At 42.6% G+C, this 16,754-nt stretch overlaps 1 protein-coding gene across 5 annotated transcripts in view; it reads left to right on the top strand.

Annotated features, from left to right (window-relative positions):
- Nucleotides 1-16,754, top strand: part of MITF (melanocyte inducing transcription factor) — a 134,375-nt gene that overhangs the window by 102,089 nt on the left and 15,532 nt on the right. For all 5 annotated transcript variants that reach the window (XM_028719412.2, XM_028719411.2, XM_077925041.1 and 2 more), the window contains 3 exons: nucleotides 10,543-10,770; nucleotides 15,132-15,218; nucleotides 16,203-16,298. In XM_028719412.2, the coding sequence (XP_028575245.2) occupies nucleotides 10,543-10,770; nucleotides 15,132-15,218; nucleotides 16,203-16,298 (411 nt within the window). The remainder of the gene's footprint in view (nucleotides 1-10,542; nucleotides 10,771-15,131; nucleotides 15,219-16,202; nucleotides 16,299-16,754) is intronic.

Genomic DNA, 16,754 nt, shown 5'->3' with positions numbered 1-16,754 from the left:
CCTTTGAAAAACAAGCTCTGGTTTCCTTCCTACTGAATTAATATCAAAACATATCCTGCGTAATATGATCTTCTCACATAACACCTTTTGCAAAACTGCCTTCAGTAATTTCTCAGTTTACTTTACTAAACCTTTCTTTTTGTAATGGTTTGGAACATCACTCCGACATATTTTGTTCTCAGATATGACTTGTGGGCTGTATTGTGAGCATACATAGGAAACATTCACACAACAAGGAAAAATGACTCTGTTTATTTTAGTGACTTGCTGTCTTTTTTTTTGATGGAATTGCAAACTTGGTGGATCAGGGAAATGCTGTGGACATAGTGTATCTTGATTTCAGTAAGGTTTTTGACAAAGTCCCCCATGATATTCTCGCAAGGAAGCTGGAAAGTGTGGGCTGAACAAGGTAACTGTTAGGTGGATTTGTAGATGGTTGACTGACTGAACCCAAAGAGTAACCATAAATGGTACCTCATCATCTTGGAAAAAAGTGACAAGTGGGGTGCCACAGGGTTCTTTGTTGTTCAACATCTTTATAAATGACTTGGATGAAGGAATTGAGGAGATGCTCATCAAATTTGCTGATGACACCAAACTGGGAGGGGTAGCTAATGCTGCAGGAGACAGAATCAGAATTCAAAATGACCTTAACAGATTGGAGAACTGGGTGCAATCTAAGGAAATGAATTTCAATAGGAATAAACGTAAGGTTCTGCACTTAGGCAGGAAGAACCAGGTGCACAAATATAGGATGGGGGACACCTGACTTACTACCAGGACATGTGAAATGAATCTAGGGGTCTTACGAGGAACGTTTGAAGGAGCTGGGTGTGTTTAGCCTGGAAAAAAGAGAGACTGAGAGGAGATATGATAGCCATCTTCAAATACCTTAAGGGCTGTCACATTGAGGAGGGAGCATGCTTGTTTTCTCCTGCTCTTGAGGGTAGGACTCGAGGCAATGGCCTCAAGTTACAAGGAGATTTTGACTTAACATTCAGAAAAACTTTCTGACAGTAAGAGCTGTTCGGCAGTGGAACAGACTCCCACGAGAGGTGGTGGACTCTCCTTCCTTGGAGGTTTCTAAGCAGAGGTTGGATGGTCATCTGTCATGGATGCTTTATCTGAGAGTCCTGCATTGCAGGGGGTTGGAGTAGATGACCCTTAGGGTCCCTTCCAACTCTTAAGATTCTATTATTCTACTCTGAAATTATGGATAGACTTTATTTCCTGGTGTACAAGAGGTCATTTTACTATTGTTTTAATTGTCATGATACACAAATCCCTCAGGCCTCATATGGGAATTTGAATAGATATTAAGGGAATTTTTTCATAGTATTTCAGCAGTACATGCAGTTTACCATGCTGAGTAGGTTTGGAGGGTTTTTGTTTGTAGGACTGAGGTGAAACCTAAAGGGAACATATTTCTTCACCTCCACGAATCACACCCCTCCCAATGTTGGCAATTGTTTTGGCAGTAAAATGGGGAAAAAGTTGTTGCCTATTCAGAGTAAGGACAGGAAATATTGCCCTCAGTTTGATTTGGCTTCATGATGCTGTCACACCATGAATTCCAGCTAGGTAATATCATGGTGATGTCACACTGCTTGTATTATCACCCATTGGCTGGGTTCATCTTATGAAGATGACCTGGCTGCTGTTTTCTAAAAATAATACCACTGGACCCATAGGGCAGAAAAAGAGGCAGGAACAAGAAGTAAGGAAGAAGAATTGTGATATACCAACCCGGAAGCCCCTTCATAGACATCAAGGTGTTGCTCATATATCACAGATGGGACAATGTAAAATTCAAAATGGTGACTTAATAATTGATCTCTGCTTCCATCTAAGTGGAAACCTCTGTTCTGTGAATTCAAGCCATTATCTCATGAGATTTGCTGCTGTTGAAAATAAAGGCCTGCAAAGCAACCTATTCATCACATTTCTTTGCTTTATTAAGCAACTATGCAATGTACAAAACAAGGCTTTACAGTTGAAAATAGATTCTGCTCAATCATTATTCAAAAGCATTTACTCCAGTATCTAGTAAAGAGAGGTGAATATTTTAAGTGGCTCAGTACTGCTTTGCCTGACCCTCAATTGAACTATTGCTATTAACTTGGCTTTTTTAGACTTCGCTTGGGCCAAAAAAGGGAATCGGCCATTCCTTGCTTGATGGAATTTGGGAGATTCCAGAACATAGCACACAGTATGCTAGCTGCCACAAACATAGATAATGCAAAAACTAATCTGCAACTGTGTACAGCCAGTAATTTCTTTAGATAGCAATATGGGTCAGAACTCCATTTTCTGTAGGCCAGCTGACTCAAGCCATTGAAGTTGAGTGCTTCTTCACTCCCTTTAACCCTTTTGCAAAGTGTTTTCCTGTTTATTTACTATATTTCCATGATGCAAGTACTTCTGAGGCTGTTATTTCATTCAGCAGATGAAACAGATCGGCTGAGTTTCCATGAAGGTGACTGCGATAATCCTGCACTTAGTGCTTGATCATCAAGTTCAGCGATGTATCCAAAAGTATTTTATTATAATTCAGTGGGCTCAGTATGCACATAAATAACACCACAGCTCATTTAAGCAGAGAAATAAAACCAAGCAATTCCGTAGGAAACCATTGCACATGCTCACCGTAAAATACCGGTAGCATTTTTTAAAAAATAAAAAAGGTAATCTCTCCTCCAGGGAGGAGGCGAAGGCGGCGTAGAGACAGGAGGCAAAGGCGGGGTTGTCGGGCTGGCGTCCTGGTAAGATTGCAGAGGAGTCCATCTAAACCACCGCTCCCTAGCATATTTCTTGCTAATGTGAGATCTCTTGCCAACAAGATGGATGAATTGAGGCTGCAGGCAGCAAAGAACAGCCTTGTAAAAGATTGCTGCGTTTTATTTGTCATTGAGACATGGCTTCAACCGTCCATACCAGACACAGCTATTCAGTTGGAAGGCTGTGCGGTACATCGTCATGACCGAGGCATGGACTTCGGAAAAACCAAAGGAGGGGGGCTGTGTGTATATGTGAACAAATGCTGGTCCAATAATTCGAAGACTGTGGGCAGTCACTGTTCACCGGATTTGGAATATGTGGCTGTTAAATGTAGACCAGCCTATCTCCCTAGGGAGTTCACAGCTGTTATGTTAACTGGTGTGTACGTGCCACCAGATGCCAATGCCAACTTGGCTTTGGGATGCCTGCAGGACCTTATCAGCAGCCAGCAAGACAAGTATCCTGAAGCTGTGCACATCATTGCGGGAGACTTCAACCATGTTGAACTTAAAACAGTGCTCCCAACGCTCTATCAGCATGTGAAATGTCCCACAAGAGGGGACAAGACACTGGATAAAGTTTATTCGAATGTAAATCACGGCTATAGGGCTTTACAGCTGCCACACTTGGGCCAGTCCGACCATATGTCTCTGTTCCTGGTACCAGCATATATCCCACTCAGGAAACGGGCTCCCACAATATTAAAATCTGTTAAAATCTGGCCTGAAGGTGCTATTCACCAGCTGCAGGACTGTTTTGAGAGAACCAATTGGGATATTTTCGATAGTTCAGACCTGGAGGAGCACACGGCGGCAGTTCTGTGCTATATCAATCACTGCACAGACACTGTCACAGTAAATAAATCCATCCGGTTTTACCCCAATCAGAAACCCTGGATGAATAGAGAGGTCCAGTGCCTGTTGCGGGAAAGGAACAGGGCTTTCAGGTCAGGCGAGGTGCAGCTTTACAGTGTAGCAAGAGCAAACTTGAGGAGGGGTATTCGACGGGCAAAATTGGATTATAGGCTGAGGATTGAGGATAATTTAAGGAGCAACAACACAAGACAGATGTGGCAGGGGATTCAGCATATTACCAACTACAAACCTAACCTTGGTGCTGTCGACGGTGACCCTTTGCTGGCGGAGGAGCTTAACCTCTTCTTTGCTCGCTTCGAGAAGGAGCCACCTGAGACGCCGGTATTACAGCCACCAGCCCATAGGGGCCCCTCATTCACGGTAGAGGAACATGAGGTGAGACAGGTATTGAGGATGGCGAATCCGAGGAAGGCGGCTGGACCTGATGGCATCACTGGAAAGGTGTTGAAGGGCTGTGCGGATCAGCTGGCGAGGGTCTTTACTAAGATCTTCAATAAGTCCTTACACCAGTCTATTGTTCCACCCTGCCTGAAGTCGTCAACTATTGTCCCTCTGCCTAAAAAATCCACAATCAGTAGTTTGAATGACTATAGACCAGTTGCACTGACTCCAATCATCATGAAGTGTTTTGAGAAACTGGTGCGCCGTCACATTATTTCCTGTCTTCCATCAACTTTTGACAACTACCAGTTTGCATACAGGGCAAATAGATCCACAGAAGACGCTATCAACACCACTCTCCATGCTGCTCTGTCCCATCTGGAGCAGCCGGGGAGTTATGTGAGGCTGCTGTTTGTGGATTTTAGCTCTGCTTTTAACACTATCCTCCCCCATAGACTGGTGTCCAAGCTAGAGGCGATTGGACTCTCCAACTCCACCTGTCTCTGGGTTTTGGATTTTTTGTCAGAACGTTCTCAGAGGGTTAGAGTAGGGTCACATATGTCCACAGCCCTTAGCCTTAACACTGGCTCACCACAGGGTTGTGTGTTGAGTCCCCTGCTCTATGCTCTCTATACGTATGACTGTACAGCCATCTATTCCAGCAACAAAATCATCAAGTTTGCTGATGACACTACGGTGGTAGGGCTCATTTCAGGAGGGGATGAGTCCGCCTATCGGGACGAGGTGGAGCGGCTCTGTGTTTGGTGTGGAGAGAACAATCTGGCTCTTAATACGGCTAAGACCAAGGAATTGGTGGTGGATTACAGGAAAAAAAAGGCGGACATTCAGCCCTTGTATATCAACGGGGAACGGGTGGAGAGGGTGGCGGAATTCAGGTTTTTGGGAGTAACTATCGATCAGGGCATGACTTGGAGCGCAAATACCACTGCTCTGGTGAAGAAGGCCCAGCAGAGAATTTATTTCCTCAGACTTTTAAAGAAGAGCAATCTGAGTGAGAGACTGCTGGTGTCCTTCTACCGAGGCTCCATAGAGAGCATTCTTACATACTGTATTTGTGCTTGGTTCTCCAGTTGTACAGCTAGGGAGAGGAAGGTGCTCCAGAAGGTCATAACCACAGCCCAAAGGATTATTGGTCATCCTCTCCCATCTTTGGAAGAACTGTACGGTTCCCGTTGTCTTAGGAAAGCAAATAACATCCTGCAGGATTCATCTCACCCGGGACACAGTCTGTTTGCACTACTGCCTTCTGGCAGGAGATATAGAAACATCAAGTCAAAGACAAATAGACTGAAAAACAGTTTCTATCCAAGAGCTGTGGCCTTTTTGAATGCTGTAACTCGATAGTGTGACCTGGGAGTTTGATGGGTGTTGGTGTGGGTGTGGCTGGAATGTGGTTTGTTTGGTTGTTGTTGTTGTTTTGCTTTTGTTGTTTTAAGGGATGGCATCCAATTTCGTTGCACTTGTGCAATGTTGCACTTGTGTAATGACAATAAAGAATCTATTCTATTCTATTCTATTCTATTAATGATTATGTTAATCGTGTGATAAAATGAAAGCCTTTAAATTGTTTTTTTGTGCTACTGCTTATCCAACCTTCTCGGTATTGATGCTGACATAAAAGCTATTACAGGCTGCAGGCAACGAAGGGTAGATTCTGGCTTGCTTTATTTTTATTATTAACTATGATGTCTAATAGCTAAAGTCATTTAAGTGGCACAAAACTGTTTTGAATTAACAAAATCTCCCATTCTTTGCCAAATTGTTCCCGTGGCACTTAATATTCACTGCAAAAGCATGTAGCATGAAAACATGGTCATACTGATAAAACAAGTGGTCTTTTGTGCTGTGGACAGTACTGGAAAAATAAAAAAAATAAAAATGCTGCATTAAGAACTATAATGGTGGCTTTTAATATTCAAATGCACTTGGATTATTTTGTCTGCAGATGGCTACCTGATCCTAAACAGCATCTCAAAGCAGCATTAGTTTTTTCTCATTGTGTGATGCTGCAAAATGTGATGACTGGTTGTCATTTGTTGTTGTCGCACCTTCCAGATCCTATCATAAAACATGGAGAGTAGCTGATTGGTTTAGGGTATTGTTATAGTAATGAATTTGTTGTGGGATACTGTTATAGTTATGAGTTTGTGCCTTGGCTCCCCTACATTCCTGGGTCTAGTGTGTGTTGGAGTTTAATCAATGCTTGGAGTGTTAAGATGGGCTGCCAGACACTGAATTTAACAGTGTCAAAATACAGGCCACACCAGGAAATCGCCTGGGAGAAGAGCTGTCATGTCCCCATGATCCAGGCTGTGAGAGTCTATGTAAAGCATTTCCCATCCAAGGAACCTGACATCCCTTCCTCCACCTCGCCATCAGATTTTTGATCTGAGCCAGAGAAGATTCCCCCCCCCCCCGAAAACTTTTTCCTTTGAAGTGAACTTCTATGAATCCCCAGAGTTCTTTGTATGAACCTTTATTAGAAGACCTTAGATTAGAAGACCTTTATTAGAAGCTCCTAAAAGTTAGAGCCAGGTGCCCTTCAGATTTGGAGACTCGGAATTGTATCCATTGCTGCACATGTCTACTTATGCAACGGGACACGCCTTTCCTCTCCCCATCTGCACCCTCAGAAGCTGCTCTGGAGGGTCCATCAACCCTCTGGAAGTGATTTTAAGGGTGTGTGGCGGGGTTGCAGGGGAGAGAATGGGAAAGTTACTTTGCTCAGGCCAAAGTCTAGCAAAACAGCAGCATTGGACACTGCCTACCTATTGTCATGAAATTCTATTCAGTATTGATCCAGAGCAGATTCCAATTTATAGTTAGCAGAGTAAAAACTTACTCACGCTGCAGGATTCCCCCCAAAATAAACCAGAGGCAATTGTATTTCATCCAGCAGAGCTTTACTGCTACTGAAGGCAAATGAGGATAATGGTCACAAATCCAATACATTCAGGATTGGCACTGTCCGTAAGAAATCCAGTTGCAGCCGACTTAAATTTACAATAACTTATAATAAGACTAAACCTTACCATTAAGTATAAAGGTAAAGGGACCCCTGACCATTAGGTCCAGTCATGGCCGACTCTGGGGTTGCGGCGCTCATCTCACTTTATTGGCCGAGGGAGCCGGCGTACAGCTTCCGGGTCATGTGGCCACACCATTAAGTATACTATGTACGAAACACCACACCAGAAGGAAGAGAGATAGAAAGTGAAGACCCAGGCTCCTTCTGGCCTATTATTATAGTCAGCATGACCTTGACAGAAGAGATAACAGAACCAGTTTAAGCCAGCTGTACTCAGCTTCTCTGAAGGAATAACCCAAACACCATGAACCTTGTGCTTGCTTCTTTCACACAGAGAAGCTTCCAGGACCCTCTTGAATTAATTAGAATAGCAAAGATCTCTACACCTCAGATCAATACTTTCTGTACTGAGAAATGCAAACTGGCCAGGACCATGAATTGTTAGACTGGTCACCAAGCAAGGAGTCAAAACTACAAGACCATTTAGAGGCTTCCTTTCTGCATGTCTGGAAACTAAAAGCCACTTTAATGTGGGTTGAAGCCTTGTTTCGCAGTCCTGTTTCCGGACTGAGTTCCGTCTCGCTGACTGGACTGGTTTTCTAATGAAATTGGCCTAACCCTAAAGGCACTGCATAGTTCATGAAATGTTTTTAGTTGATGTGGGTTGGTGGGGCATGTGTTTTGGCATCATTAATTGTTAGAAACCTAAATTTTTAACCTTTTCTTTTATATCCCATGACATTTTGAAACAAAAGTTCCATTGAAATGAGAGCAAAGGCTAAAAAAGTATTTTATTTTTTTATTTTTTTTATAATCGCAAATCCCAGTTCCTAGGGCAATATTAATAGGAACAAAAGGTCATTATTATAAACATCCTCCCTTTGAATACGTGTCTTACTTGAAATCCGATATGTTTTTCTGACCATGTTTGCCCCTATTAGCTAAATTACATATGAAGAAAGAGACTTGGTTGGGCTTTATTAAGTGAGGTTTTTCCTCACTTTGGTTTATAGGTACATCTATCTAAATAATTGTCTTGATTTTTTTAGAATTACCTTATGTAGAAAGTAGAGGCAGAACATCACTTGCTGATTCAAAAATACAGGGTTAATTCTAAATAGTGCTATACTCCTAGCATCAGGAAACAATTTAAAAATTCGTTCTTTCCTTTTACAGTGGTGCCTCACAAGACGAAATTAATCCGTTCCGCGAGTCTCTTCGTCTTGCGATTTTTTCGTCTTGCGAAGCACGGCTATTAGCGGCTTAGCGGCTATTAACAGCTTAGCGGCTTTAAGAAAAAGGAAACAAACTCGCAAGAACTCGCAAGACATTTCGTCTTGCGAAGCAAGCCCATAGGGAAATTCGTCTTGCGGAACGACTCAAAAAACGGAAAACCCTTTCGTCTAGCGAGTTTTTCATCTTGCAAGGCATTCGTCTTGCAGGGCACCACTGTACTTTGCTTTAGTCTGTTCTGTGGTGGTTTTAACTTTTGAAATAAAGTCACAATAAATCACTCCCAATACAAGCTCAGTAGGGCACACTTTAAATACATGTTGAGCTGGTTTTTGTGAATTTTCACATTTACAGTTGAATGAGGCTGGCTTACATTGCATCCTGAAGATCTCTGTATGCACAGGGAGTTAGATTCTCTTCTGTGGCTGAAGTGTAAAAAGAGTGGAGAAATAATGCAAACAAAGCCAAAACACATTTTTAGTAGAGTACTATCAGCACCTTTTGGGTATGCTACCATGTATGGCCAAGTATCTTTTTAAAGAGTGGAATTCTGCTAACACAGAATAAGGTGGGCTTTCTCCCAGCTCTCCACGGTTTCCAGTGGTGTCCTGAATGGATCACGCAAGTTAAATGTGCGCGAGTTGCAATCCTACCGTAGCCGCATTCTGTCCAGAGTAAGAATGCAGTAAGCCCAACAAACCATTGTGGAAACTCAGAGACGGCTAGCACCGTCCGACAGGAGGTTGCAGCGATCCCTAGCTGTAGCGTGCATAGTGGACAAACTCGCCTAGTGGTTTTCCTGCAGTGTCGTCTTTAGCGGCAGACACACAACAAGTAATGGTACTGCCAAAGAAAAATCCCATTGTCTGCTAGTATGACTGGAACGAAAGCTGAATGGCAAATTGGCCTTAAGCAAACTATCAATCTGACTTTGATAACCCATCACTTTAAAAGGCCCTTTCATGTTTATGAAAAAGCATGACGTCAAAAGCCGTGGAAAAAAATCATGAATCCCAAAAATGTCAGGCTAAAGTTGCACAGCCTCCCAAAAAGCCCCCTGTGTGAACAGTTTCTCTACATGCATAACTAATTAGTTTAGGTTATTATAAGCCTGAGCTGTTATACCCTGGTTGCTTGTGCCATTTTGGGGATAACTTGTTTACAGTACGTCCGTGGATGAGCCTTTGAACTGGAGTAGGAGAAAATTAAAGGAAAGCTGCCAAACTGGTTGTCTAGTTTTCTAGGAGTATATAAATGTCATGCTGGAAATGCTTGAGTATAATCATTACCAGGTGAGTTACCATATTTATTTATTTTTTAAAAAATCTCTGCACAGTTGCATATGCCTAAACCCAGTTACTTCCTTGGGGCTATAGGTACATGCATACCCTCCTGCGTTATAATGTTTGTAATCTTAGAGTTATAGCCAACTAATTAAGACTCAGACCTCTTGAAATTAATGGGCACGACTCACCTAGGTTTGTTGATTTCAGTGTGTCTACTCGGAGTGTGACTTCACTCGATACAACTTTTACCGTAAAGTAGAATAGTAAGGGAGACATACCGTAATACGCCTTTTCCTATTTGTGCCTATATAGTTGATTTAATGGAATGAGCATTTTCTTTGTGTTTCGCTTCATTATTCAGCTGAAAGCCAACATTAACAGTTGAATCAAATAAAGCCCATTTTTAAAGCGATTGAGCCTAAGTCTCTGCGTATACATGGTGCAGTTACTATATGAGCTTTAATGTTTGTTAAGTTCATTTTTCTGCTATAAGGACCAACATAAATAATTGTGGATAAGTCAAATATTTCTTGTATTCCTTGTCAACATAATTTTCTATTAATGTCTTAAGTGGGATGATGCTTGATACAGATTTTGTCTACTTTCCAGCAATTTGAGGAAGGAAAGTTGAACTTTCTAGTTGACTTAATTCATCTTTATTTTCCCGTTACCTAAGTTCAATATGTTGCTGACATTTTGAAATTCTTACTTCGTAGGATTCCGCCTGTCGCCTTTTACAAAACCTGCCTTTGATTTTTATTTATAAGCGATGTGTTTGCCTTCGTTTACATGCAATTTCTTTTTAACATCTGAACTTGCAAATGAGCTGTATTTCCAGGCGCAACCTAAGAATTTTCAGCGCTAGATGAATGTACAGAAACTGATGTTGAAATGATGAACGCTAACTAGGCGCCACCACCTTTTTATTATGCCTTTGCAGGTGCAGACTCACCTGGAAAACCCTACCAAGTACCACATCCAACAAGCTCAACGGCAGCAAGTCAAGCAGTACCTCTCTACTACATTAGGAAACAAGCACACCAACCAGGCGCTAAGCTTACCGTGCCCAAATCAGCCAGGGGATCATATTATACCGCCTGGCACTGGAAGCAGCGCACCAAACAGCCCGATGGCCATGCTTACGCTCAACTCCAACTGTGAAAAGGAGGTAAGGAAGATTTTACGTTTTCTATTTGTGTTATCACCCCTCCTCCATCTAAACATGCAGATATTTATGTCATAGCAGTGGTTCATACACCATGCATCCTGATTTATTACAGCCAGGCAATCTCTGGTCCATGGCTCAGCATCAAACAGCGACCCACAGCTTCAGAAGCCTTCAGAAGCTTGAGCACGCTCTAATCAGCAGAGTGAATAACACGCAAAAGAAGTGACAGATAGAGGCTGTGTAAAGCGTATTTTGGGACGCGGGTGGCCCTGTGGGTAAAAGCCTCAGCGCCTAGGGCTTGCCGATCGAAAGGTCGGCGGTTCGAATCCCCGCGGCAGGGTGCGCTCCCGTTGTTCGGTCCCAGCGCCTGCCAACCTAGCAGTTCGAAAGCACTCCCGGGTGCAAGTAGATAAATAGGGACCGCTTACTAGCGGGAAGGTAAACGGCGTTTCCGTGTGCGGCTCTGGCTTGCCAGAGCAGCGATGTCACGCTGGCCACGTGACCCGGAAGTGTCTCCGGACAGCGCTGGCCCCCGGCCTCTTGAGTGAGATGGGCGCACAATCCTAGGGTCTGTCAAGACTGGCCCAAAAAGGGCAGGGGTACCTTTACCTTTACCTTTTAAAGCGTATTTACAGGCAGTTTATTCAGCATCAGGACGAAGGGGAAAACATGTCTTCTCCCCTTCGTGTCCAAGCAAACAGCATAAGCAAAAGCTATACACAAACGGAAGTTCCCAGCAAGCTGTGCTGTGCGGGAGTGTAAACAGGCATGTGACATACAACAATCATGCCTGGAATGGAATATTCTACCAAAATGCTCTCACTTCACTCCTTCCACTCTTTACCGTTACATTGAAACCAGGAACCATGACTTGTTTCACTCAAACCAACCATGGTTCGTACACCTGGAACAAACACTAAGCAAGTGATCATTGTTTGTTGCTCCCGCTCACACAAGGGGAGAAGTTAAGCAGGAGCCCTCTGTGTATTCCTTACGATGTGTGAATGCTGCTTTTTAATTTACTCTTGTTAACAGCTAATTATGTAACTCATTTTTTAAGAAGGCAGAAAAAGTCGCGGTATTAATGTGAATGCGTCTGGTGTAAAAATATGCATTGCTTAACAACAACCAATTTTTACCCCTGTGCCAACCCTTAGCGAAATTATTTAGATTTTCTTTGTGTTGTGTTAGCATACACTGTGTGGAAGGATGCAACTGACCTTTTAGCATACAATGTCCTTCTTGTTTCTTTCAAAACTTTCTGGGATAAATGTTATTGTGACTCGGGGTGGATTCAGATGGCAGGATTCCACCACACAGTGACATTTTTGAATTGCTTGCCAGGGCACATACTTGGAACATAAGAAAAGACTTGTTATATGTGACTGTGGATCTGTAGAGAATGACATCCTATTTCATACAGTGACTAACCAGATTTTCTGTTGTTCATCTCCCATGAACTAGCAATCAGTGGCATGCTTCCTCCAAACACAGAGATTCCATTTAGCTGTTTGCTGATAGGGAGGGAGGGGCCAATTCATTTGGTTTGCATTTTTAAGCGAACTTCCCGAACAAATACATAAACTGAAACATCGCTATCCTTTGAAATTTGCTTCTGTAATACTGTACAACATTCGGTTTTTAAAAACTATTTCCAAAAACTCTTATGCTAGGGGCAAGGGTACACAAAAATGCATACAAAATTCATTAAATCGTGGGGAACTGCTTCCAAATATGCCAAAATGTATACCGCAAGGTGTACAAATGATTTTAGTTTGTGATTTTTGGAATGTAAGATATAGGAATGCAAAACATGCAAAGAATCTGCTTTTGTAATAATAAATATTACAACTAATTTTTACTCAGAGTAGACCCTACAGAGATAAATTAGTCATGCTCATTAATTCCAGTGGGTCTGCTCTGAGTAGGACTACCATTAGGTAAACAAATGATATTTATTTATTTATATATATATGATAAATAAATGTGTGGGGGTTTTTTTTTTAAAAAAGGTGTCTATTAAGAGAAGCGCACACGAAATTGTATACAACTTATTGGGTGGGCTGTTATAAAAAAACACCAACGTTAAGAAATGGGATGAATGAAGTTAAGAAAAACGAGGAACTGACAAATCCATTCATCCCTACCCTCTAATAAACCTATCTTCTTTGAATTTCTCTAATCCCCTATCAAAGCAAACTAAGCCAATGGTCATTTCTGCATCTTATAATGGCAAATTCTGTAAGTTAATTATGATATGCAAAAGTATTTTGCATATGGTTATTATAGTTTGATGCTTGCAAACCACTCTGGAATCTATCCTGATGAAAAACATATAAATGTTTTAAATAAATCATACACACTTTTCTGCCTTTAACAAATTGTCTGGTTGCTAGTTTCATTAGGTGTCCCAGCATTGTAATTTCATGATAATTACCCACTAACGCTCCAGTGTCTATGTGGACTGCCATATATTCCTTAACTTGCTGCTTGGTATGGCCAACCATTCCACTATTTACACACCCATTGGTTTTAACTATTAAAATCTGTTTTAAATACCGTATTGTTGCCAACTGCTTGCATATTTAACATTGCTTTCCTATATTATCATTTTCATTTAATGGATCTGTATGCTACTGGTCCAAATATTTTAATATAAAAACATTTAAAAACCCTATAACGTATCAAATGACACACCATTAATAACAGAAGCAGCAAAACACATTTCACTTTCTGTAATCCAGTTCCATCACCCAACCACAGCCGCACCAAAACGGAAGCCCCTATGTGAACAAAAAAAATTTTTAGAGACCACCTAAATGATAGCATAGGGTGCGGGTGGCACTGTGGTCTAAACCACCGAGCCTAGGGCTTGCCGATCAGAAGGCTGGCGGTTCAAATCCCCACAATGGGGTGATCTCCCGTTGCACGGTCCCTGCTCCTGCCAACCTAGCAGTTCTAAAGCACATCAAAGTTCAAGTAGATAAATAGGTACCACTTCGGCGGGAAGGTAAACAGCGTTTCCGTGCGCTGCTCTGGTTTTGCTAGAAGCGGCTTAGTCATGCTGGCCACATGACCTGAAAAAACCGCGGACAAACGTCGGCTCCCTTGGCCTGTAAAGCGAGATGAGCGCCGCAACCCCAGAGTCGTCTGCTACTGGACTTAACTGTCAGGGGTCCTTTACCTTTACTTTTTAAATGATAGCATGGAAGGGGCCGATCCTCTTTCTTAGGGCAGTGAATTTCACAGTGGTGGGGCCACCATGGAAAAGGCCAGATTCCTCCGGCCTGTCAGCCTTTCTGTCTCCCTAGTTGATCTTCAGTCTGTGGCAGCCCTTTGAATAACTTGGTAGGAAGCTAAATAAGGCTTGAAAAGTCAAGAACAGCACTGTAAAGCCAACTTGGCTCCTATGGGAGCAAGTTCCATAGCTTAACTATAAGCTATATGAATAAGTACTTCCTATTATCTGCCTTTGCACTTGTGCATATTAGCCTATACCTGAGTTATTTTGTGGAACTGAACCACACACACAAAAAAGGTAGATGTTGTGGGATTTCATAACATTGGGGGGGGGGAGGATATTTGCTCTTAGGATTCCTTGTTAACAAAGAAAGGAATCGGTGGGTGCATGAAGGAGAAACTTAGCAGAAGCTGCAGTCGAAATGAGCACCTAGCTTGGAATTTAGATGAATGGTCTTAAACAACAAAACTTCCATTGGGTCAAATTGTTGGCATCCTTCCATCTCTGGAGACAATGGAGGAATACACCTTTGTGGGCGAAATCTAACTGTTGGAAGGTCACAGCGCCTGCTGTGGCTGTAGAGACTGATACGAGAGAGACATGTTTTGTTGCAGCTGGGACATATAAAGGCATCCAGTTGTGCTATGACAGATGCACCATGGTGTTTCTTCTCACTGCACTCCTCCTAGCAGTCATTCCTCCTCTAGTCACTGCTGTGGATGCACAACCTGACTGTCTCCAGGCACTACGGTCGTCTGCAAGGGATTCCCACATGGCGGGATTGATGTTGCCAGCCTTCATGTCACATTTAGGGCTGTGCATATTAGCCCATTTCCACATAGCTGTAACACATAATTGGTACATAGCATATAATTGGTACAGAGAATGGGAATAGCTGCTATATGTCAAGTCAATTGCAGAATTGGCGTTCAGGGTGAGCCTGGATGGGCCTGGCCTACCTAGTTATTTTAAACTGTGGTTCATAGTTCTCTAGTTATTATTCTGGCATTTGGTATGTTCACGACACCAGCGATTCTAAGGAAGACCGGCCCACTTAACTGTAAACCCCCGCACATGTCTAGCCTCTTCTCCTAATATTTGTCATTTTTCATGTTTACAGGGCTTTTATAAATTTGAAGAGCAAAGCAACAGGGTGGAGAATGAATGCCAGACTCTCAACACACATTCTCGAGCATCTTGCATGCAGGTACTAGTCGACAAAGGGACGCGGGTGGCGCTGTGGCCTAAACCACTGAGTTTCTTGGGCTTGCCGATCAGAAGGTTGGCGGTTCAAATCTGCTCTGTGGTGGTGAGCTCCCATTGCTCTGTCCCAGCTTCTGCCAACCAGAAGTTCGAAAGCACGCCAGTGCAAGTAGATAAATAGATACCGCTGTGGCGGGAAGGTAAACAGCGTTTCCGTGTGCCCTGGCACTCATCATGGTGTTCCATTGCACTGGAAGCGGTTTAGTCCTGCTGGCCACATGACCTGGAAAGCTATCTGTTGACAAACGCCGGCTTCCTTGGCCTGAAGTGAGATGAGCCCCGCACCCCATAGTCTCCTTTGACTGGACTTAACCGTCCAGAGATCCTTTACCTTTACTGTTTGACACAGGAGCAGGAAAAAGGATGGTAGATACAAAGTCTCCTTGCAATCAGAAATAACAGCGTCCATTCCAGACTCTCTTTCTCTCTTTCTCTTTTTTAATGTATACCTAAAAGTGTGAAATGTGACTATTGCAGTCAGGCATAAAGCACAGACCATACATATCGCAGAACTGGCTGCGAATTGGCTATTGTCTGCCAAACAAACAATCAATCAGTGTCACTCTTGGGTTTTGTTGCTGTTAGTTTGTTAATGACTAGGAATGCCTGTAGTATTTCACTAATATACCTTTCGGTACAAGGGGCTTGTTCCTTCTGCTACTCTATTTTAAAAGGACAAGGAGAAAACTGTGCATGTGGTTTTGACTCTGAACTTGAGGGTACAGTTCTCCCTTCCTTGTAGCTCTTCCTCCCCACCCACCCCTACACTGCCACTAGTTATGCAATTAATGCTCTAGCCACTAAATTGTGAGTAGCTAAAGTTCTGGGCATCTTGCTGGTTAGTGTTTCTCTCTTCACATTGGTAGATTAGTACGCCTCCTCTTGAACATAGTTCCTATTTCTTACATGTCCCACTTTTCCATTACAGATGGATGATGTAATTGACGACATTATCAGTTTGGAGTCAAGTTATAATGAAGAAATCTTTGGTTTAATGGATCCCGCCCTACAAATAGCAAATACGGTACTTGTGTTTATATTCTGTGTTTTGGTGGGGTGTTTCGTTTGTTTTGCTGTTGTATTATTCAGCACCTCTATTTCAGAGTGCCTTTAAGGATGAAAGTTGAGTTTATTTGTTTGTTTAAATGTGGCATGTTTTAACTAGCTGCCTTCCCCAGCTGAAAGAGTAATCAGTAATTCAGTCTAATCTAAAATAAATAACAATGCCTGTTTATTGCAAGCAACCATATTGTTGCAAAAGTTGGGAGCTCCTATCCCTCCGCTGATCGGTAGCAAGATTCCAGAGGGTCCCGGGCGTTGACCCAGGGTCTCTGTTTCTTTGAGACTCAAGACACAGTGGAGACTGTTGTAGCTTTAAGAAATAGAATTATTCGCATGTTTACATCTGAGTTTGGATGGCCATCTCAAGAGGGGCTTGTTCCCCACAGCTGTGCAGCACTGCAGCCCAAGGCATCTTTCG

Source organism: Podarcis muralis, chromosome 2, assembly GCF_964188315.1.
Source record: "Podarcis muralis chromosome 2, rPodMur119.hap1.1, whole genome shotgun sequence".
Taxonomy (NCBI): domain Eukaryota; kingdom Metazoa; phylum Chordata; class Lepidosauria; order Squamata; family Lacertidae; genus Podarcis; species Podarcis muralis.
The sequence above is the reverse complement of the archived record's forward strand: the minus strand, read 5'-3'. Positions and strand labels throughout refer to the sequence as shown.